This window comes from Phragmites australis, chromosome 16, assembly GCF_958298935.1.
Source record: "Phragmites australis chromosome 16, lpPhrAust1.1, whole genome shotgun sequence".
Taxonomy (NCBI): Eukaryota; Viridiplantae; Streptophyta; class Magnoliopsida; order Poales; family Poaceae; genus Phragmites; species Phragmites australis.
In genome coordinates, this window is record NC_084936.1 from 8,422,421 (window position 1) to 8,445,883 (window position 23,463).

The 23,463-nt window shown below is 40.8% G+C and overlaps 1 protein-coding gene across 1 annotated transcript; it reads right to left on the bottom strand.

Moving 5' to 3' along the window:
* Positions 1–1,244: 1,244 nt before the first annotated feature.
* LOC133895405 (F-box/kelch-repeat protein At1g51550) lies at positions 1,245–7,083 on the bottom strand. The gene is made up of 2 exons (XM_062335704.1): positions 6,350–7,083; positions 1,245–2,380 (listed from the first exon to the last, which is right to left on the bottom strand). Exons 1-2 carry the CDS (start codon positions 6,801–6,803, stop codon positions 1,410–1,412), a joined length of 1,425 nt encoding a protein of 474 aa, XP_062191688.1. The 5' UTR covers positions 6,804–7,083; the 3' UTR covers positions 1,245–1,409.
* Between the last annotated feature and the right edge of the window lie 16,380 nt (positions 7,084–23,463).

Below are 23,463 nucleotides of genomic sequence, written 5' to 3' on the forward strand. Positions count from 1 at the left end.
TTCCTAAGACTTTCCACATTTACATCAATTAAAAGTTTTTGTGCTGCCAAAGGTGTACTTCTTGAGAATGATGCGATAATGCTGAATAAGAAAGAAATGCAGCAATGGGAGCTGCAATTGCATAAGTTGAAATTCTAGAATTGATAATGCATGTCTGCGTCTTCTAACTTGAAATTGCAGTAACCAATGCAAGGGGTAGATGTCAATGCAGCAGTAATAGAAGAATTACAGAGTGTTCTGTCTCGGACTCTCAGTGGCCAACCTTCAACATTCAGCTTCAAACTTGAGTAAAGCTAGCGTATCCAATAACAACCGTATTCGAGACCCAGACCAAATTCAGTGCCCGGAATTACATGGCGTTTAACAAGATTATAATCCCACCGGTAACCACCGGTAAGTGGTGAGTCAAGCCAGTAACAAAAATTTACGAAGAAGAAAATCACTTGAAGTTCTACACTGCAATAACATCTGGAACAAATAAAATCTATCAAGAATGTACAGAAATCAAACGCAGACAAAGAAATTGAGCTCAGTCAGGCCTAATTGAATGAGTAAAACCTTTCAGAGGTAGCATACATGGTAGATGATGATCCTAGTGCTGAATCTTGCAGGGACCCCAATGTGAGGTACCCCATATTTTTCTCCGTGATGTATGTATGATCGGGTAATCATTCTGCAAATGGTCCCCAATGTGAGATAATCCAAACAACAATAGGGCCAGAATTAATGCGCACATGACAATAACCTGCATATTGATACACCGTTACAAGACTCGAAAGCAATCTAGTACCAGCGCTCATCTTCCAAAAAAACTGTGCTCTGTAGTGCTGCCAGTGTGACCCAGACACCATCTTTAGATCATTTCAACATAACAGGTTCTATGCATGTGACGACCCATGGGTTGAATAGAGACATGGTCCTGCACTGAGCCAACTTGTGACTGGGACGCACAGATCAAGAACAGCTCCAGATGGTCCCGAGTTATCCTCACGCCTTGGATTATTATGGACAACAACATTATCTCTCTTTTCATGACCATATGAGATCCCATCGGGTAACGAAACAACAATCTGTTCCAGAGGGCATTGACAGACATTCTTTGGAACATACGAATCTAACAAAGGAATGAAAATTCGAACCCATGTACAGACAGATAGGTCCTTAATGGCAAAATTACACTGGACACTGTTCCTTTCACAGATCAGCGACAGGTATGCACCTATGCGCCCATGAGCAATTGACACTTGGAGCTAAAATGGTAGTGATATTGATCATCTCAATAATTTCAGTGAGACCTCCAGATTTATCATTGAACAGTTTTAACAAAGAACTACACAGGATGGCATTATTAGGATCTAAACATCAAACCTATGAAATTCTCAAATTTATAAGAGAACAACATACAAATTTTAAAGATGTAGCACAAGCTCCACTTGATACAGCTGCCCATCAAATCTCAAGCCCAAGGCTTCTGCAGGGTGCACAAGGCCATCAACCATTCCACCCAAAATATACACACAGCAACCAGAAGTATCTACACATGCCCCATGGAAGGATCGATAATTCGGGCACTGGCCATCAATTTTTAGCCTTTTCCACATCCTTTTGGTCATTTTCTTGGAACCTGACTCATATTGAAGTTGAGCTGGTATATCCAAGATCCAAAAGTCATCCTTCCGCCGCCTTTGTGAGTCCTCCCCACCATATACAAGGACCTTGCCACCCAATGCAAGTATTGCTGAATGCCCAACCCGTGGAAAAGGCATTTCACCTAGAGAACTAGACAAGTCATACTTTAGCTCCTTCCATTTCGGGTAGTGATCACTAATATCAAACAGCCAGACATCATTAAGAACCTCAAATTCTGATCCTCTACCACCAAAAAGGACCATGTGTGTCCCACCAATCCAGGTTAAAGAGTGACCAGAACGAGGTGGAGGCAAGGGCCATGTGTTCCTTATTTGGTGCCAAATGCCAGATCGGAGGCCATTGGAGAGATCAAGAAGCCATGTATCACCAAGCCGGCTGCCATAGAGTCCTATCCCACCATGAATTACAATAAACTGATCATCCACACAGCAGGCTGCATGGGCTCCACGAGGTGGTGGTGCAAGTGGACCAACCTCCAGCAGTCTCCATGAGATCCGCATCCTCTGAGGTTCTTCACAAATAATCTGGCCTATCCATGTATCATTCAACCGTTGCCCACGATCAGTGATGCCACCAAACAAGACTAGCACGTCACCGACTAGAGTGCATGAATGACTGAAACGACCACTTGGAGTGCCAGAGGCTAATTGCTGCCAGTTAAGTATAGTAGGCGATCCATTTCCAGCTCCATTTCCAGCATAAGCTACCCAAGTATCATCAAGATGGCGACCTAACTAGAGCAATAGAGGACATCAGATAACTAGTCAGAAACCATACAAGACTGGGATAAATAACAATCAAATAGGTCTTCATAACAGTAACAAAAGCATAAAAATCATAGTATGCGATCATTTTATTACATAGAAAGAGCAAAAGATGGAAAGGACACAAGCACCTCCTATAACTACATATACAATATGTTATGCTGTGATACCACTTGTAAGGTGTAGCAGCCCTAGGATGGATCTGATATTGTTAGACACAGCATAAAATTTTACATCGGGACAATTATCATGCAGAGAAACGATTGACAGCACGGTTTGAAGGAGATAAAGAGCACTGAAAGGGGAAGCTGGAACAGAGATGAGAGAATATTAAGAAAGGAATAGACTAATTTCTCTTTCTCTTCTCCTCAAGGATATGATGGGTGCCCATTTTATGGGGATGCACTCAACTCAAGTAACATAAATCTATATCTAATCCAAATAGGACCAGACTCAATCTCAGGTATGAACACCCTGTAATAGAACTGACCACAACTTGACATTACTAACTCAAATTCTTATGGAAAAATTAGTTCTGTGACACTGAAAGATCCTGGTTTTACATATCTACCACTGAAGTTTTCTGGTTCACTTTAATACCACCGAAAGATTGCTCCGTTTAGATATATACCATTCCATCCACTTTATGCACTAACATCGTTAACACGGACATTTTTACTCCTCCTTCCTTCACATCTTAAGTACCTTGAGCCTCCTTCCTCCCACACCCAGCCTGGCTGCCGCTGAACGCAAGGGTTCCCTTTTGACATTGGCCATTCTACGCCTCCGAGATTCCATACTGCTGGCGGGGGTCCCGTTACGCCACCAACGTATGATTTCTGGCGCCAGGGTAGTCCATTCTACCATCGCCCACTCTCTTTTGCCGTCGTATCCCATTCTTGTGTCGCTCGATTTCCTCCATCTGGAGGATCCCATTCCACCGTCAGCAGCTCTCCTCTGCTGCAGGGATGCCGTTCGGTAGCCAGCTGTTCTCTTTCACTGTAGGAATCATGTTTCATCACTGGCTGTTGTTCTCCACCACTCACTGTGCGGCGGCGGTGCCCATAACCAAGCGGCGATTCGAGGACGAAGGGGTCAGGAGGAGAGAGACTAGACCAGATTGATTTGGTTCGGTTGAGCCTTCTAAGTAGGGGTTATTTGAGTCATTTCTCTCCCCAGTTTAGAAAAGAAAAATAAATAAAAAATCTGAAAAACAATAAGAAAATGGACGGGATGGTATATATCTATACGGCATGATCTTTCAGTGGTATTAAAGTAAGGAAACTTCAGTGTATATTTCTAAACTCAGAATCTTTCGGTGTTACAAAACCAATTTTCCCTCTTCTTATTCATCCTGGACATCTTGCTATCGACTAACATTAGACTCCTTCACATGCACATATGTGCTGCCACATGCCTATGTGTTGCTGCCATTCTTGCTGCTAGGGGCCGGGCTCTCATCCGCAACATGCCAACATTATACCCATTAAAACAAGCACCTCATCCTTGAGCTGCAAGGTGGCGGCAGCCTCTAGCATGGCCTGACGTCATGGAAGTTATCAATGACATGAGCAGAGTTAGCAATGGCACAATAACATTGTTACCCAACCAGTGGTGACCATCATGGTCCGCACCATAAATAGCACAGCTTTGGCTGACAACACAAAGAAGTTGGCCATGGGACAACGGCACGCCGGCAACCTATTTTTACATTGCCAGTGGTAGCGATGCTAGTGAAGATAGCGTGTCAACTATGGTAGTATGGTGACCTGCAGTATTGCAATTGATGGTTGCCCAGTTGGGCTGGCCCCTTGGTCAACTGTAGTGGTGTGGAGGCGCAACGTCATGCCATTCCTTCTTCACCTTGTTGCATGCTTTGCAGTACGTCAACTTCATATTGATAGCTTAATTCAGCAAGGAATTTCTTTAAAAGTTACGAGGCATTCCTCCATGTCTTGATCATGGAAGAGAAAGCAGGTAACTCGATGTCATACTGCCAGCAGCCATCGTAGATACACTGGCCATCTACTGGCCTCGCAACCTCCCCAAAGCTTGTGCTGCATCATGGTGTGAATTATATTCGATGAAGGCCGCAACCCTTGATCTCCCTTGAAATATTTCAGTGGTCTCCATTATCCATGAGAAGCAAAGACTTTATGGAGAACATTCTTCGTCATAGCACCTGCTAATTCATAACACAGAGGATACTTCTCATGGTCTCCTCTTGCAGAGTCCACATAGTAGGAATAGTCGATGTCTGATACCAAATGATGTGAACCTTTCTTTGACATCATGGTTACTCCCATCCAAAGGAAGGCCAAATGGCATGGCTTCAAGGAGCGGCAGGTGGTCCATGTGTGCTAAGGATTAGAATCTAACTTTAAGATGACTTTCACCAGATCAGGCACTCGGGCTCTAATCTAACTTTAAGATGACTTTCACCAGATCAGGCACTCGGGCTCCTTTTAGACCTTAATACAAACTCACCAACACTATTCATGGATAAGAAGGCGTTTCTTTCATATTGGTTGACAATGTCTCGAGACTTAGAGCGCAAAAGGTTATGTCTTGATGTAAAAGCAATTTTTTTTACATTTTTCTTTAACCTACCTGACAAAGCTACTAAGATTGTATTCAACCTACAAATCAACACAGACAACCAAATCAGGGTAACAGACGTGGTGGTGTTCACATTTAACAAGAAAGAGCAAAGAAAATCTTCTACCAAAGCAACCAATGTCAAACATAAAAAAGAAGCTGAAACAATGAAAAACAACCACAAAAACACAATCTGTACATCATTATGGTGAAAAATAAGCTTCAAGCTGGATAGAACTAAAGCAGTCATTAGAGGTAGTGTGTATAAAGTTCTGTACTGCGGTATAAATCTTGAATATTGATTTTCAAGTTAGGCTGTGATGGAGTAGCCTCCGTAGTCCATACAATTTCTGTATTACATCGAATAGTCCTAACCAGATTTACACTTAGACTTCTAATTAATTGAAATAATCAAATTAAACACAAGACCATCCAAAATCATCAAAAGTCCCTCCAAGCTTAATATTTCTGAGCCTTACTTCGTCAAAGATAACTACCGTACAAAAAGAGAACAAAAGCGACAGATTAAAGGTAGGTATTTTAGGAGAAGGAAAGACTATAGGCTATGGAGAATTCTATTTCTTCATTCTTTCTTGCTTGCTTCGAGAACTCATCCTTTTGGAAACCAAATAACTTATTGGATAACGAATACTATCACTCGATAACAATAGTACTCTGAAGGAAAGCAGCTAACTTGATTGTCAAGACAAATCCTTCCAGCTAATGGACTGTTTGAATAGGGGTGAATTGAATTTGATCCTTAGGATTTACTTCAAACTTGAAATGAACTCCCGAATTTTCCAAAGAATTCATCCTCATACAAACACCATATAAACCTGCCCGTGGGTGGTCCAGCCTGATGTGCTACACTACCCACGCGTTACCTAACATGTTACAGCAACAGGACACATGACAATTTTAGCTAAGCTATTCCAGGAAGGTTCTCCAAACAACTAGTGAGTCTGCCATAACTGAGAATCACAAAACTGTGCAAGTTTCATAATCGAACTTTTTTTTAATGAAAGGAAAGTAAAATTCAGCACTAATCATTCTACCTTTCCTGAACAGGTCCCATTTTGTTTTGCAGGCACAAACAAAACAAGCATATGTAAGTATGAATTAAATACCTGCAACACCTACAAGGAAGATTGTATAGACAATTTGCGGGCTACAGTATCACAACCAAATCAACTACAGTTCATCATGCCCATTCTAGTACTCTACCGCGGTGATCAAATTCCTCATGATTCAATTCATAAAGCGCGTCCAAAGCAACAAACTTAATGAACCAATTATGGAACAAGAACGAAGTGGTGAAACGATATGGTTGTAGTTACCTCCCTCGCAGCCGCCACCGAAAAGCACGAGCCAGCCAGCGACAAGGTTCAGCGAGTGCGACGCGCGGGGCCGCGGGGAGGCGCCCTTCACGGGGACGCGGCGCGCGGACAGGGCGTCGAGCCTGGCGACCTCGGCGTACACCCTCCGCCACGGCGCCGGCAGGCCGCCGCCGCGCCGGCGCTCGGCGAGCGCGGCGGCGGCGCGGGCGCCCCAGTCGCGGCGGCACAGTGCCTCCCAGAGCGCGTCGGAGGAGGCCCAAGCGCGGAAGGAGCGGCAGGTGGCGGCGAAGGAGAGCACGGCCTCGGGCGGGAGCAGGCGGAGGACGGACAGTACTTGGTCGTAGCCTAGCTGCGCGATGGGCGGCAGCGGCGGTGGCGACGCCGTCGAGGCGGACCCCGTCTCATCCATCTGCTCACCGCCGCCTGCAGCCTCTTGCCCCCCGCCGCATCCCATCACCGCCCACGGTTATCGCCATTCCTTGGCCCTTGCCCTCCTACCTACGGCGCCATGGTTCTTTGACTCCTGGGTTGACTCATCTAGGACGCCGTGGTTGTTGGTTTCTTTGGTGCTTGAGAACTGGTTTGATGCCCTACTTGGTGGGTGAGGTCTTCGATGCCATGGATGATTCTGCAAGCAAGGCTGGTGGAGGTGAGACTGGTGTTTGGGGACTGGAGCTTCTTTTTTCCCCCACAAATGCTGTGGTCCGACCGTCCGAATGCATGGACACTTTAATTAGCCGGTCTAAAGATATTATCTATTTAAATTAATTTTTGAGTTCTTATATCTTGTATGGGTCCGTTTGGATTTCGGGATAGGCGAGATGGGAAAGGGAAATATGAGGTCTCGAAATTCAATCCTAGTCATTCATCTCTCTTTTATTTTTTATCCTAACTCTCTATTTATTTCTCTTTCCCTATCCACTTTTCTTTTCTCAAATTGCCAACCGTCACCTATATTTCAGACATTTAAGTTTAATATTCTACGTATTATGAACTTTTGTTGGAATATTTATTTTCGTATGTCGCATCTCGGAATATCTTATGTACAGATTCAGATCGGAAAAATTATTTATTTGAGTTAATTCTATATTTTCACATCTTCAATGTTTCAAACATGTAAATTTAATGTTTCATACGTTATAAAAATTTGTTGTCATAGTTATTTTCATATGTTTCATCTCAGAATCTCTTGCATACAGATCTAGATCTGAAAAAAATTATCCATTTGAGTTAATTTCTATATTTTCATATATCTAATATTTTAGATGTTAAATTTAATGTTTCATACGTTTTGAAAATTTATTATCATAGTTATTTTTTATGTTGTACCTAATTCTATACCACATAGATTTTGCATGAAATATTGTATGAAACAAGCTGTAATGTTGAGGTGGGAATTTTTCTTATGGATCAGATACATGTGGTGTGCTATTTTGGTGCATGTCTTTGGATGTTAACAAACTAAAAATATTATATATTTGATTTAATTTTGGTATCCTCGCATCTTCTATATTTCAGATATTTAAGTTTAATATTTTACACGTTATGAAATTTTGTTGGAATAGTTATTTTTTATGTTGCATCTCAGAATCTCTTATATACCGATTCGGATATGAAAAAAATTATTCATTTGAGTTAATTCTTATATTTTCGCATCTTTAATATTTCAAATGTGCAAATTTAATGTTTCAGACGTTATGAAAATTTATTGTCATAGTTATTTTGATATGTTACATCCTGGAATCTCTTGCGTGCAGATCCAGATCTGAAAAAATTATCCATTTTAGTTAATTTCTGTATTTTCGTATCTTCAATATTTCATATGTTTAAATTTAATGTTTCAGACGTTATAAAAAATTGTTATCATAGTTATTTTTGTATGTTGCACTTAATTCTATAACACATAGATTTTGCATGAAATAAGCCGTAATGTTGCGGTAGGAATTTTTATTCTCGATTGGATGTATGCGATGTGCTATTTTGGTGCATGTCTTTTGATACTACAAAACAGTCATTCTGATGTTACAGGCATTATTTTTCGATATTGCAATGCACCGTTGAAAGGTTCGATCCATCAGACGTCCGGACGTTAGCATCCTCTTTTTTTTAAGGGTACAATCAGGATGTACACACTTACGCACACCTACATCTACACCTCTACTACTAACACGCACGCACACACGTGTGTACATCCTTTTACACATGCTAGGATAGGTTAGAGGGCACAAGACCCTTATTTACACGGGAACATATAGTACCACTTAACATGTACGCGCGTGTGTATCCTAACTACTCGGGATCCAAACCCGAGCATGAAACACGCCTAGGATTTAATCCTAGGCATAGGCGAGCACATGTGTCGAATTTCACTTGAACGCAGGCTGGTGAGTGGCGCACCTGACGACTTACTGCCTGAGCAATCGCTCTATCTCTTGGGGATTGGGGCCTTGGGGGCTCAAGCAGCGGCCAAATGTAAATATGGTACTACCTCGTTTTCATTTACTTGTCACCAATTTTTTTTATTGTAGCAATTTTGACCTTACGTTTTTTTCTATCAAAAATTTACGAATATTTAAATGTATACAATACTAATAAAGTATATTTCACAATGAATCTAATGATACGAAAGTTTTGAATATCTATAAACTTTTCGTAAGATCAAAATTGCTACAATTAAAAGCAGGTGACAAGTAAACGAAAATAAAGGTAGTATAAAAAATCTATATCCCACTAACAAATGTATACAAATATCGATATATCCGAATTTGTTTATCAGATATGATTATGGGTATATCCGAATTCATTTTCTCAGATATAGATATGAATGTGGATAATATCCGTATTCGAATATACAGAAATACTTCTCTAAAATATAAATATAAGTAACATAAATTTTTATTATTTTATCTTGTTCTCTTACTTAATTTCTTTGATCCTACCTATTCTTTTATTGATTGGTATTGTGCCATATATATTGTAGTGATAAATCTGGCCCTCTCATCTCTCGTCCAATGGTCCAAAATAATCAAAAAGCATGGTACTGTAGCAAGGTGGCTTTATGCCTTAAGGTAGCTTTAAATACGAATCCTATGTTGAATTGATATCATTCTCATATCAAATAAATTTGTTATTTTATAGTTTATCATTAAAGTTGTAGAATATTCACATATAACTGAATTCGTATTTAAATATGGATTCGAACAATCCGATTCGTATTCGTATTTAAATATATTTGAATTTATATTCATATTCATATTAAAATATGAATAACAATATAAAAAATAGACTATTCAATTCGTATCCTATGCGTTTCCACCCCTAAAGAGAGAAGTGGAGGTGGGAGGGTGTGGCCTCCTTGTGCTTGTGATGCCTGTGGTGGACTGGTGGTAATCACCTTGGGAGCAAAAATGTCTGAGCTAATTGGCTGCTTTGATAAGCTTTTAACAAGGATCAAGGGCATTCAGAGTATCTCTAATAATATATATAGTTATCATAACTATATTTAGCATAACTAATAGCTAACTATAGTTATCATAACAGCAACCTGCTTAACAGTCAGCTATAACATATTCTTCTAATTTAATATGAATCCACATGTAATAAGGTATATAATAGAGTGATAAAGTATGTATGCATCTATAGATTGACATTTCTCTCTTTTTATTTATTCTTCTCTCTGTATAGACATGTTGCTTGTTACGCCAATATCACTTATTCAACCAAAATTGAGTTTGTTGAGCATGATTTGATTTCTAAGCAAAATTCATATGAAATTCGCGTGTTCTGACACGAACATACCAAACTGAGTTTCACGCACCAGCTTGCTCTGGATTCTGCATTCTGTTACGTCCGTTGTGTTGGAATAAGATAAAGTGTTAGATCATCTCTAACCATATTCCCTTCATTTCATTTCTTTCCCGATTCCCTTTCTCGTTCTCGTTCCCTTTATTTCCTCTCATCTCTAACAGCTTCTCCTCGAGAGGAATGGCGAAGGAAAAGGAGAGAGAATCCCGTCCTGAAAGGAATGACCCTGAGAATCCTGTCGTGACAGGAACCGTGAAGGGAAACCGTTGGAGCGCTGAAGGAAACGAAAATCCAGTCGTGAAGGAATTTTAATCCCTGAAGAGAAACCGTTGGAGATGATCTTACACTCGTGTGTCGGTACACGTAACTCAGCAATTTCTTTTAATTGAACATGAAAGCTGATGGCGATGGTTTTAGTTCGGAGGGAAAATAATTTAGCGGAGTTTGGAGCGTTTCAATGGCAGCCAGTGGGGATGGGACAACAGAATCCTTGTTTCTAGAGAGGGCGTCTGGATGCCTTATGATAACGAAGCTTTCATCTCCATCTGAGGAAGGCCTCTTCTTCTGCTCTTATCACAACACTGGACACGCGGTCAATCAAACAAATCCTGAGTTTGCAAAGATGTTTTGTTCCAAAAAAAAAATCGTGATCAATGTTATGTTTTTCACTGTTCAGAAATTTTAAAGTCCAAAGGTAGAAATCATCTATTAATTGTACTTAAGTATACTAAGCATGTATGGCGGAAACTTCCCCAAAAATTCAGCAAAAATCTGATGCGGACAAACACACATCGGAGAAGCTTGGCATTACTGAGCCTCCTCTGTGGTATGCTCAACAAGCAAGCAAGGGTACTGTAACAGATGTAACAGCAGGTGGTTACTTGGCCAAATTGATCTCTTTCACTTAGCTAGCCGCCATGTGTACAGTGACGGAGATAGCATTACTCAAAGTTTCTGCTCTTTGGGTACATGAAGGATTTTAGATATGCCAACCGTGAAGCCAAGCAACTCGCTAGGGCTCCCCTACTGCCGCCGTCCCTCGGTCCGTTCATGATCTTGCCAGTGGAGAGAGGGAGTGGGGATCTTGTTTATATAGATACAGTAGTTTAATCTTCAATAAAGTTTCATATTAGTTTATACCTACTTAGGTTAGGACTTTATATTCCTCCATCTCTTCGATGACGGCTTATGTGAGTTCTCCAATGAAAATTAGGGAAGTATGTTCTCCTTAGCTTGATTACAAACAGGTTCGATGAAATTTTGCTCCCTTGTTTCAATGCTCCTTAGGCCATCTCTAAGAGAATCGGCTTTTCCATTCCGTAATACTGTGCTGACGAGTTTTTGTACCTTTTGCCGATCCAAGTAGCTGGTATCGCTCTCCAACGACTTCGGTATCAGGCGGCACAGTGTTGCGGGAGAAAAGCGGCAGCGGCAAATTTGCGGGAGGAAAAGGATCTCGCAACACTGTAGTGGGTGGATGACTGTGGGTCCGAAAGAAGGATGAGAGTAATGGAAGATAGGAAATAGGTAGCTGTTGGAGATGAAAAAATAGAGGATGCTATAATAGTGTTAGAAGATGTTGTAATAGTGTTATAGGGGATGGATTTTTAAGTATCTGTTGGAGATAGACTTATTCTGGGTTTTGATGTTTCAATCGGCAGCTTTGGATCTACATTCTAAGTTGCCAGCTTGTTTGGTGGTGTCGGTTTGTTGGTTTGCTAAGGAATGAAGATGGTAGCCGACATCGCTCATAGGCTTTTATGCGTGCAGGAGTTGGTCAATGTGGAGGTTGCGCTCGCCTGCATGCATAACTTGCGGTCTGTAACTCTTAGTTTTGTTTTTTAGATCGTATGTATGTTGTCCTTAATATTATTTTTGTTTTCATGTGCTCTCGTGGTGGTTTGCCGATGCCATGAGATGGCCAAGATTCATATTGAACTTCGAGATGAGAATTAGTGCTTGTGTTTGTGTAGTTTAAGTTAATCTTCGTTTTTTGTAAAATCATATTTTAATCATTTTTATTACTTTAATATAACCGATACATTTTTGGTAAAAAAACATAGTTATAAGAGTACCTAGCTCTTATGGCATTTATAATGCTCCGTGCTAGTTGTCTTATAGGTGACTTTAGGCCATTTCTAATATTTTGTTTGTTAGATGATATCTTAGAGGAGAGAGAGTAAGAAATTGGTGTTAAGAAATAAACTTTCAATGTAGAGTGTCTATATGTTGTTTTCTTATGTCTCTCAAGACGATTAATTGTTGTATGTAATATGATCAAAACTATCATTTTGGTAACTATGTTGCTTTACCAGAAAAGGAGGAGTGAGCAGTGCTTGTGTTATGGAAGACGCAGAGAATCAAATATCTTGATGGCTCAATTAACTAGTTTCTGTTGTATTTTTTTTAGAAATTTTAATGTAATTTTGCTTCTCTGGGTCGAATCTCAGCTGCCATTGGGCCTTCATCTGGTTGGGCCCAAGCCCGAAGCTGGTGTGCCCTAAAAGGGTGCCGGCTGTCCGGGTGTGGGAGAAGGGAAAAAATCCCCTTCGGGGGAGAGGGCGGCGGCGGCGGCGGCTGCAACAGCCTCTCCGGGCTTCTCGCGATCCAGCTCGGCTAGGATTCTCCTGGCGAGTGCTGGCCGTCTGATGCATCCGGATAGGGAGGTGCGCGTGTAGGGTTCGGAGTTGGGCTCCTCTGCGTCGTGAGTTTGTCGCCGCCATTTCCCCTTTTTCTAGAGAGGCTGGGCTTTGATTCGGCACATGAGTAAACCTGGGGCATCTCACAGTTTTCGGTTTTTCCCCTCTCTTCTCTATGTGATTTGAGCTTTGGTGTTGGGAGCTTGGACTCCAACTGTGGTTTGGCTGAAGCTCTTGCGGCACTGGGAGGCATTTTGTTGGTGCTCGGAGCTGCGCTGCCGAGGTTCGCCCGCACTGCAGAGGCTGTGCGGTTGAGGTATTGTATCTCCGTCATCCCTCCATCCGGCGGCAACGGCGGTTGGTTAGATTTCTGGGACTGCGACATCTGTGCCGTGCCTTGCCTCACTCTACAGCTTATTCCAGCATATCCACTGTGAGCTCTCTCTATTCCCCTGATCTGAACTATTGGATGCATGGTATAATTGCTCTGTGATGATAAATTTCATTGAAATTGAATTAGGATGTTGAGTACAATAGATACAACCTTGATTCTCTGTTTGCAATTGGCATAAGCAGTGATATGATCTTTCAGTTTTGATTATAAGGATTCTGATATCCTGTTAGCTGAATTTTGCTTTAGTTATCTGTCACTGCCTGTTAGCTTACATTCCTGGACTTGAGTAGCATCTATCTCTAAATTCAGCACATTGTGAAGATTGCACTGCAATCTGCAGCTTGGGACAGTTTCTGTATTTCTTTCTGTCACTTGTGCAGAGAGGTTTTAGTGTTCTGTTTGTTTGTCCTGTGAAGGCAAGGTGCTAGCTATGTGCTGAATTCTGATTTCCAGTAAAAATATCTTTGTTATTCTGTCTAGGAATCTGTAGAATTCAGATAATTGTATATCAAGGTTGTCATCTAGGTGTGATCTCATGTCCTAGTTTAATTTGTGATATGATTTATAGGTCAGCTTAGGAACAGATCTTTATTGATCTGGAGCCAGCTGATAAGAATACTCTGAGAGCCATTTTAATATCTCATCTAGTTCAATTCAGATTTATATATATGGTTTACTTTCTCAGTGCTTATGGTATGACAGTCATGTATCTCATATTTATATTTTTGTTATGTTGCTCCTACTGCTTATGTTATCTCTTTAGTGGAATATGTATTTATATGTTATTTATATCGCACATATTTTAATAGTTTCCTCTATAAGAAATAAGCTATATCTCTCTTATCTTTATATAGCTTGTCATATCGGTTTTTTGCTTACGTGAATATCTAATTAATATTAAAAAAAACCAGCATATGATGCGGAGAGGCCTTAAAGCATTGTCACGTTGGATTTCTATGATACAGAGGAGAGAGGCGAGAAAAAGATGCAATTCTTTAGCAAAACAACCGTCTCATTAACGAACTGTTACCGCTAGACAACTACAGATCCAACGTTGTTCCAGATGTTATCTTTATCGGAGGTTGGCCAATGGTTGTTTCACACACAAATAAAGGGATTATAGGATGAGTAAGAGACAAATTGTAGCTATTATCCATTAAATCATCATTAGCATACGTAAGAACCTGTGAGATAGTACCATTGTAAATGGTATTTACACTGGTACGAACCTGTTTTTTCGGACGAACCACCGGTAAGAACCTGTAACCATTGAACCGTCTAAATTCTTTTATCTTCCTAACTGAAGACTCTGCATCTTCTAATAGCTTCATGGTTTCCAACGATCCTGGAAAAAAAAAAGAGATTTGACCATCTATGATCTACAGTGAAATGTGGGATTTAGGATTTGTGTCTCGGTAGTGGTGTGTTGGTCTGGTCGTCTGAAGAGAATCAAACAATATTTTCTCGATAAAAATATTCAAATAATATTTGTTTGCACCAAACTTGGTTTAGTTTGGTAGCAAGAAATCTAGTAGCGGATTCACACACACAAAGCGATCCTAAGAAAATGTAGAAAAATAAAAAAACTAAATTATTTCCATTAACCAATGGGGCTCACAATTTCTATGCCGGCCAGATTGCGACAGAGAGGAAGAGCAGGCCATTTGAGTTGGAGCTTGGGCTGTGTGTGCGACTCCAGCCGGTGGCCCATTCTAAAGAAACATATCAACTGGGGCTGCTGGGCTTAGCATAGCTGCATAGTCCGTGTTTGGTTGTCCCGCTAGGAGGTAACTAGGCGAGTTTTTTTTTAAATATATTTTGTAACATAAATAATTAAATAAATGTATTCTGGATGAAAAGATTTAAAAAATAGATCTCTACCGAAAGTACTGTTTACAGGGTTATTTTACCTTTCTAACTTCTCTGTATAAAACAGTGGTCTTCTGTTACTCTAAAAATTCTAGAATTTTTTTACATGTTTTATAATCCATTTGCAACATATTTTAATTAGATTCACTCAAAAAACATGTGTAGAGTTTAAACTAAAATTCTCCAAAAAATGCTACTTTTATAAGCACTAACAATTGTTAGGATCTCAAATAAATTTCCAAAAATCTGAAAAAATTCACTAATGTTCTACTTATGTGATGGACTAATTTCTAAAATGATTTTTAGCTATAGGTTATATGGTGAAAAAATGAGTTCCTTTGTAATATTCTATTTATATGCATTTTAATTATTTTATGTGATATTCTTCTTTTAATTCAATTTGATCCGGACTTCAACCCGGTTACCACGAAAGGGATTGTGTTGGAATGTGTTGGACATACATGTGTTGAGGTAGCTCTCGAAAGAAAGAGGCAGCTAGCACTCTAAATGCCGAGGAGGAGAGGTTGATGACATCTTGTGGGAAAAGTGGTTCAATAAGTGCAGACCATTGAGTTTATTATTACCAATATATTTTACATAAGGTATTCATATGATGTATAATACGTGTATCATACCGTCGTAGTTGTAGTTTATGAGGGTGCTGCCAATTTAGTATGATTAGAAACAATGTATTCCGATGTACTATCTTAGTCTTATATAATATTTCTTTGTACCATGCAGTCAATGGGTGTATATGTTTGAATTCAAATTGAATTAAAAGAAGAATGTCACATTAAATGATAAAAATACATATAAATAGATTATTACAAATGAACTCACTTTTTCACCATACAATATATGGCTACAAATAATTTTAAAAATTAGTCCATTATATAAAAAGAATATTAATGAATTTTTCCAGATTTTTGGAAATTTATTTGAGGCACTAACAATTGTTAGAAGTTATAAAGTAGCATTTATTTTAGTTTAAATTCTACACATGTTTTTTGGGTGAATCTAATTAAAATGGGTTGCACATGGATTATGAAACATGTAAAAAAATTTAGAATTTTTGGAGCAACATAGGACCACTATTTTAGACAGAGAAGGTGGAAGGGAAAAATAGCCATGTGAACAGTACTTTTGGCGCTACACTATTCACCTTGTATGTAACCTGTAAGCCACGGTAGCGTGTGCTGGAGTGCTTACCGGCGGTAAGAGCCTAACCGCCCAATGAGAGGGCGGTAGGGGTCTATTTTTGTAAATCTTTTCTTCCGAAATACATTTATTTAATTATTTATGTTAAAAAATATAAAAATAAAAAAACTCTAACCTAGATCAGCTCAAGCTAAGCCAGAACAATGCAAGTAGCCCATGTTTGGTTTGATTGTATAAGCCTAGTTGCATTGATGTGGATTGTGTTTGGTACGCTGCATATGTGGTTGGGCTTGTATTATGCTGTTTAATTGACCTTGTTTGGTTGTTTGCACTGGGCTTGATCACGTAATCAGTCAACGCTTGTGGTGAGAATACCGGCCCATTCAATCACACTTATCCCTAGCTCCCTCTGTCCTTGCTAACCTTATCTCATCACTCATCTGTTGTTCCTCTCACCTTGTCCACTCTACCCGTGAGCGCCGCCACCGAGTAACAAATCGGTCGTCGTTGCCATGCCGGGAAAGCGAAGAGCGAAGGTGAGGTACCGAGAACGAGGAAGATCCATGAGCTTCGAGAAGGGTAGCTCTTGTTGTGAAACATCGTTGACCTTGTAGGACACGAGCAGGGGTTGGGGAGGTAGCGCGAGCTTTGAAGTGGCGAGTGGCCACCGTGGAGGGTACGCTAGCGGGGCAGATGGAAGCACTGAGAGTTCGTCGATGACAGTCGTAAGTCCATGTTGACCCATAGATTATGATAGAATCGAGTTTTAGGTTAGGTTCAATCGGTCCATTAGGGTTCATGGAATGAATTTATTAGTTCTTTAGGTCCTGATTCATGCCCTATGGCTAGACAAATCGAAGGATTCGTGGCTAGGGTTAGACAAATTGATGGATTTGTGCTTTGTATTTGACGAATTGGTTAGGATTTGGGTTTAGGGTATTACAAATCAATCTGATTTGATGTAATGGTCGTTCAATTTCATGCTTGTGCAGCCCGATTCTACTAGTGAGCTTCATGCGACAATTGAGGACTTGGATTGGTCTGGAGTGGATTAGTCCATAGGGCTGTGGTGAAGCCATGTGAAGCATCTACGGAGGAAGGTCTGTTGGGATATGTCGACGATTGATGAACCGTCGATCTTACAAACTTGTAGAAATAATAGGGGATGCCTTGAGTAGACGAATCACATAATACACAGTGAGTTTTTATACATGTTTATGCATCCCTTAGGATAATAACCATACATCATATTTGTTTTGTAATATTCTCTAAGATTGTTACAAGGGGGTGCGTGGCTATCTTAGAAAGATTTAAACCCAGTCGGATGTCTCCCTTGCGTGTAGTCGGGGGAGAGGGGAGGGGAGATGCTAATATAATCTAAACTGTAGAAGGCTTGGAGGGTAAGAGCTTCTACATGCTTCAATGGCGTGTGATGGCTTGTGTCCAATTGTATTTGCTTGTCCCTCTGTAGGGTCCCATTGCTCCGTATATATAGGGGTCATCGTCTGGCTTTAGGAGTCATTATTTATTATTCTTAGAGATAAACTTTCCTATTTACGAGATATCTTGAGCATCTGTGGGCAGTTTCTATATGTCCAGGGATAGATGTATGCTCTGAGAATGTGAAAAACCCTAGGGTATCTGGATACGGTAGCTATATACTACCTATCATCAAGCCCTATCAGTACATAAAATGAGGCTGTAATGGATCAAAAAACATAGCCCAGCTAAGGAAGACATCTCGATAGGCTGCCTCTCCGAATGATAACTCAGGCTCCCGGGTAGGATATACATCTACTCGGGTTCTTGGTTATCATCAGGACATCTAATCGGGATATTAGGCCTTCTCCGGGTAGCTCCATGAGCCTCCGAGTAGGGGCCTCATTCGAGTAGGAAATCTGGATCAACCGATAAGCATCGTCCCAACTTTTCAGGATCTCGAGAAGGTTGGGGAAAATATGGTTCTCCGCTCGGTGTGTTTTTCGAAAGTTGAACCATCAAAGCGGAGATTGCATGGTGGTGAAAGAATCTTTCCTACTTTTCTGGCAAAAGATCATGATGTCTGGAAACTGAGCGCATTTACCGATGTAGTGCGCTAGCTCTCCTGGTATTTCGTACCCACAGCCCCCCACATACGTTGGAAGAGATCCTGAATAGAAAATACAATGGGACCCTAGCACAGAAAATCATAGCTCTGAGTAGTACTCAAAACCGCCATGATGGCTAGTCAGAGGATCGCCAAATCTGCTTAGGCTTTCTTCTGTAATCTGTGCTTGGGTATATAAACTTATTCTTTTGTTAGTAAAAAAAGAATGTAAATAAAAATAGCAGGACTTCTTAGGAACTCGATATCGAGAAGATAACGACAACCTAACATGCTTAGTGTTACTCGCTTCCTCCTCCGGTGAGGGTAGGATGACTTTGTTATTAATTAGGGAATTTAATCGGGTCAGCCCTAGGTCCGACGTGAGTGGGAGGCTTCGTAGCCCTCAGGCACTCGAGGACACGATAATGAACCTTTATCATGTCCTTCGAGATCATAACTTAGAACATCATCTCCACGTGAAGGAAGTCACTTCAGCACATGCACAATATATTGTCGTTAGCTTTTGGTATATTGTATTAATCCAGCCCTGACTAGTTATCTGAGAAGAAAACTCAAATAGACAGTCAAAGATAATAAGATAAAAAACTGCCGATCGGCTATTATGAATTAGCTGGCTGGGGTAAGAGAAAAGAATTGAACGCTCATACTTCCCCTCTGGTCGTAGAAATTCTTGTTTCTTGAAGTCGATTCTCGTGTGACCTTGTACGAGCTTATCCGGGTGCGTGTGATAAGTAAAGGTACCTGGATTGCGGCTTACCACTAGTGTACCCATCTTATGGGTGCCATGCATTTAGTTTAGCGAAGACAAAAAAGAACACAAAGAGATTCAAGCGACCTTATGGGAGATATGAACCTTTACTGGTGTAAATTTACTCTTAGTAATTACTCATAAAACTTTTGGAGTTGGTTGACATTCCAAGAATTATTGAAGACTCATCCATCGTCCATTGCTAAGAGACCTAGGGTGAGTAGACTCGACCATCATATAGAGACCCTCTATTTCAGGGATAGCTTGTTGCCGTTACGTTGGCTCGTAGAACTAGGTTCCTAGTTTGAAGGGTTCATTGTCAGACGTCTTGGTCATAGTAGCTCCGAAGGGATTTGATATTCAGCTGATTGTATCAGGACTTGAGTCATTTCTTGGTAAAGGTACCGATAGAGATGAAAAAGAACTTGAAGCTCCTGGGCGCTACTGGGAAGGGCCCAGAATATCGAGACCCCAAGTCGGGAAAGGCCACGATAAAGGGATCATCTGTAGAGCTTGAGTGGGTTGATGGACATGTCTATTGCAAAACTGGGATTTAATGAATCTTTTTACCATCTCGCTCGCATCATGGAGAACCATAGGCCAGTAAAAACCTTGTTTAAAAGCCTTTTTGACCAGGGTTGAAAAGGAAGTGTGAGCTTCGCGCACCCCTCCATGGATTTCTTCGAGTAGTTTGCTATCCTGCTTCCGAGAGATGCACCTCATCAGCACTATGTGGGAGCATCTGCGATAGAGGATGTTGTCAAACAGGGTATACATCCTGAGCCTACGGGAAATCTACTCAGATAGTGCCTTATCCTCGGATATGACTCGATCCTAAAGACACTACTACATAAAGTGCCTTCACTACTAGTTTTGGAGTCGGTAGTGGGCAGCATCCTGGGATCAGCAGTGAAGGGGATTATCACTGCTGGCTGAAGCTTTTAGCTAGCAATGATAGTCGATCCCCAAATCCATATTTTTTTGTCAAAAAAAAATGAATTTTTTGGCCCAACCAGGCACCCCCCGCTGCCGCGTCGTTGCAAGTCACATGTCACATAATTTTTCACATGAAATAAATGTGCGTGCGGTTCATGCCACTCAAACTCGGGACCTCTCAGCTCACATGATACATCCTTACCATCCCACCGTAGAAGTACTAGTGATAACAATAGGATATGCTTTCCTTTTGATCATTATTTTCTGAAACTTTGTTATGATTATTTGAGCATTTAAGTGACCTCAAATTAAAAAGTTTTCAACTACAAATTTGTAGATCTTGTCAAGGCTACAATTTTTATATAAAGTTTATCCGCATCTAACTACGTATGAAATGGTTATGAATGTTTTAAGATAAGCTGTTATCCATTATCACTGTCGGATCGTAAGGGACCGGGAGTGATGGACTGGCATATAAGGCCTATTCTGTAGTAGTGAGAAACTTGCGGATTGGATCCATCCACACATCCTTGTATTCAAGCAGAGCTATGAGTTCCCTCATGGCTCCTTTTGGGGCATCGATTCCTGGCAAGCCCCCAAGTTGGTTATAGATCTCGTAGACCATTACTCCTTCAGCCATGTCATCTGTTGATTTCATGGACAGCTACGAGAGTCTTTCTGTAAAGATCCTAGTTTTCCTGGAGATCATGAGGTGCCTAGTCGGGCAAGACTGTGAGCGAGGCAGTTGTCTTTCTCGAGTCCAACGAATTTATTTTCTATCTTCCTCACCTCTACAAGGTAAGATGACATGGCTTTATATGAGGTTTAATACTCTTTGCCAACTCGCTTCACCACCAGCTATGAATCTCAATTCATGAAGAGGCGATGGATGCCAAGTGCAGGAGCTACTAGAAGACTGGCGAGAAAGCCTTTGTACTCGACCATGTTGTTTGTAACCGGAAAGTCAATTTGCAAAACATATAACAGACATTCTCTACTCGGGGAGAGGAGGGTTACATCAAAGTACAATTCCATACCTCGGATGACGATGATTCGATGTCTTTTCTCTTGATCCCCATGGATGGTGCCAGTTATCGGCGACTAGTGATCCGACAATCTTACAAACGTGTAGAAATAATAAGGAATACCTCAAGTATACGAATCACAAAACACATAGAAGGTTTTTATATAGGTTTAGACGTCACTTAGGATAATAGTCCTATATCATATTTGTCTTGTATTATTCTCTGAGACTGTTATAAGGGGGGTGCGTGGGTAGCCTAGATAGATCTAAACCTAGTCAAATGGCTTCCTTGGCGTGTAGTTGGAGGAGATGCTAATACAGATCTAAACCGCATAAGGCTTGGAGGTCATAGCTTTTGCATGCTTCAATAGCATGTGATGGCTTGTGTCTAATTGTTTCCGCTTGTCCCTCCGCAGGGTCTCCTAGCTCCGTATATATAGGGGGGGTCATCATATAGCTTCATGAGTATTTACTTATCATTCTTGGAAATAAACTTCTCTATTTACGGGATATCCTAGGATCTACGGGCAGTTTGCATACGTCCAGGGATAGAGATACAGAGAGAGAATGTGGAAAACCCTAGGGTATCCAGATATGTTAGTTTACCACTACACATCATTAGGATACACACTGGACGCCGTTATTTGGGGTGCCCTCTTGAGGTAATAGCTAAAGATCTTTGTTGATTCTTTTGCGGCCTTAATGGTTTCAACAAATTTTCCCTTTTTTTTTTGTAGGAAGATGAAGACCAGTGCAGATTTGTGCTATGGACTGATGAGGCATGGAATGACTTAGTGTAGAGGACAATTAAGCAGCTTTGGGACATGGTGCACAAGTTCTGGCATTGTGAAGAAAGACCTATTGCAGACCTCCACATGGCCATAGTGACGAGGAACGAAGAACTAGAGGCAAATGACGAAGAGCTGAGGGAGAAGGACAAGGAGGTGAGGGGGACGAAGGAATTGGCCAAGACAATATGCCAGAGGTATGAAAGGGGGATGCACGTTAAAGTGAAGGATAAGAAGAAAGCATGGATTATGGTCATGTGCCTTGTTGGGGTGATCATGGAGTTGGTCCACTTGATGTTGGACAAGAAGAAGTGAAGGAGATGGGTAGAACTCATTCGTGGAATGAGACATAATTATTTTTGGATAGGACTTAAACTCTCTTTTGAACAACTACCCTATTTTACTGGTGGCCCGTTATACTCAGTTACAGTAGGTATAATTGGCAGTGTGGTGCTATGAAAATAATGATTGGTGATGTAAATATTAAGCAAGGTCAAACTGAAGCAACGTTGTATGTGTTAATGGAAGGATGGAATGGTAGTTAGGTTGCATGAATTATGTTTGTGCGTCCTCTTGTGGTTCTTGCAGTCTTGTGAATGTATTCTTGTTGGAGTTAGTGCTTTAGTAGTTAGTTTGAATTGTAGGATGGAACAATATTGTTGTCCAAGTTAGTGCTCTTGTGGAAAATGGAAGGATGGAACGATAGTTAGCTTGAACTGTACTCATGGTTTATGGATAAATGATTGGAATCAAACCCTATATTAATGTGATGGCACAGGTTCATACAAGTCCTAACATTGATCATATGCATGTATACAAGCTCATACAAGTACTAACAAATGATATGAATCAAACATTGATGATCACATGATTGGTGTTGCAACTTGTGCTAGAACCTTTCTCTTTGACCTAGTTAATCTTGTACATGCATCCATTGCATTAGGTTCCTAGCAAATAAACAAGCATATGGAAGATGCGATGATCAATGTAAACAAAGAAATTGAATGTAGATAAACTAAGAATGTGATTACGAATAAAGAAGGGTATAACAATTTGATTGGTTCATAGAGGAACCTTAGTCCAAGAGATAACATCATTTGAATTGAATCATATGAGCTATATCATAGCAGGTACATTAGCAACACACCGGCAACCTCAGATGACAAAGATGAGAAGTAATCCATGGTAACAAACCAACAACTAGACACATATGTAAGAAGGCAATACTAAAGGCATACATGCACAAATCCATCATGTAATACCTTAGTCCGTTAGCAGCCTAGTAGTGGTGTTGGGCCATTTGACCCATATGTGGTTATGGTGGTTGGTTTGGGCCCATGTGGCCCAAGTGTCATGGTGTGCTGGTTTAGTATCACTTTGGTAGTTCAGGTGGGTGAGGACCAGTATATGAGCTTTGGCGCTCTAAACATGTCACCTCCGGGTTAACCCTTTTACATGAAGCGAGGTCGAAAGTATAAAAGAGGTGATTTGCATGCTTGTGCCTACCCCATAGGTGGGATAGGCTAGAAGCGGATTTTGGACTCGTTGTGCTATAATCAGAGCATCAACCATCGCTACATGTGTGCGTGTATGTGGTGATATCCTGTGACACGGCTGTTGTATCGAGGGGTGGTTTTGGGCATCTGC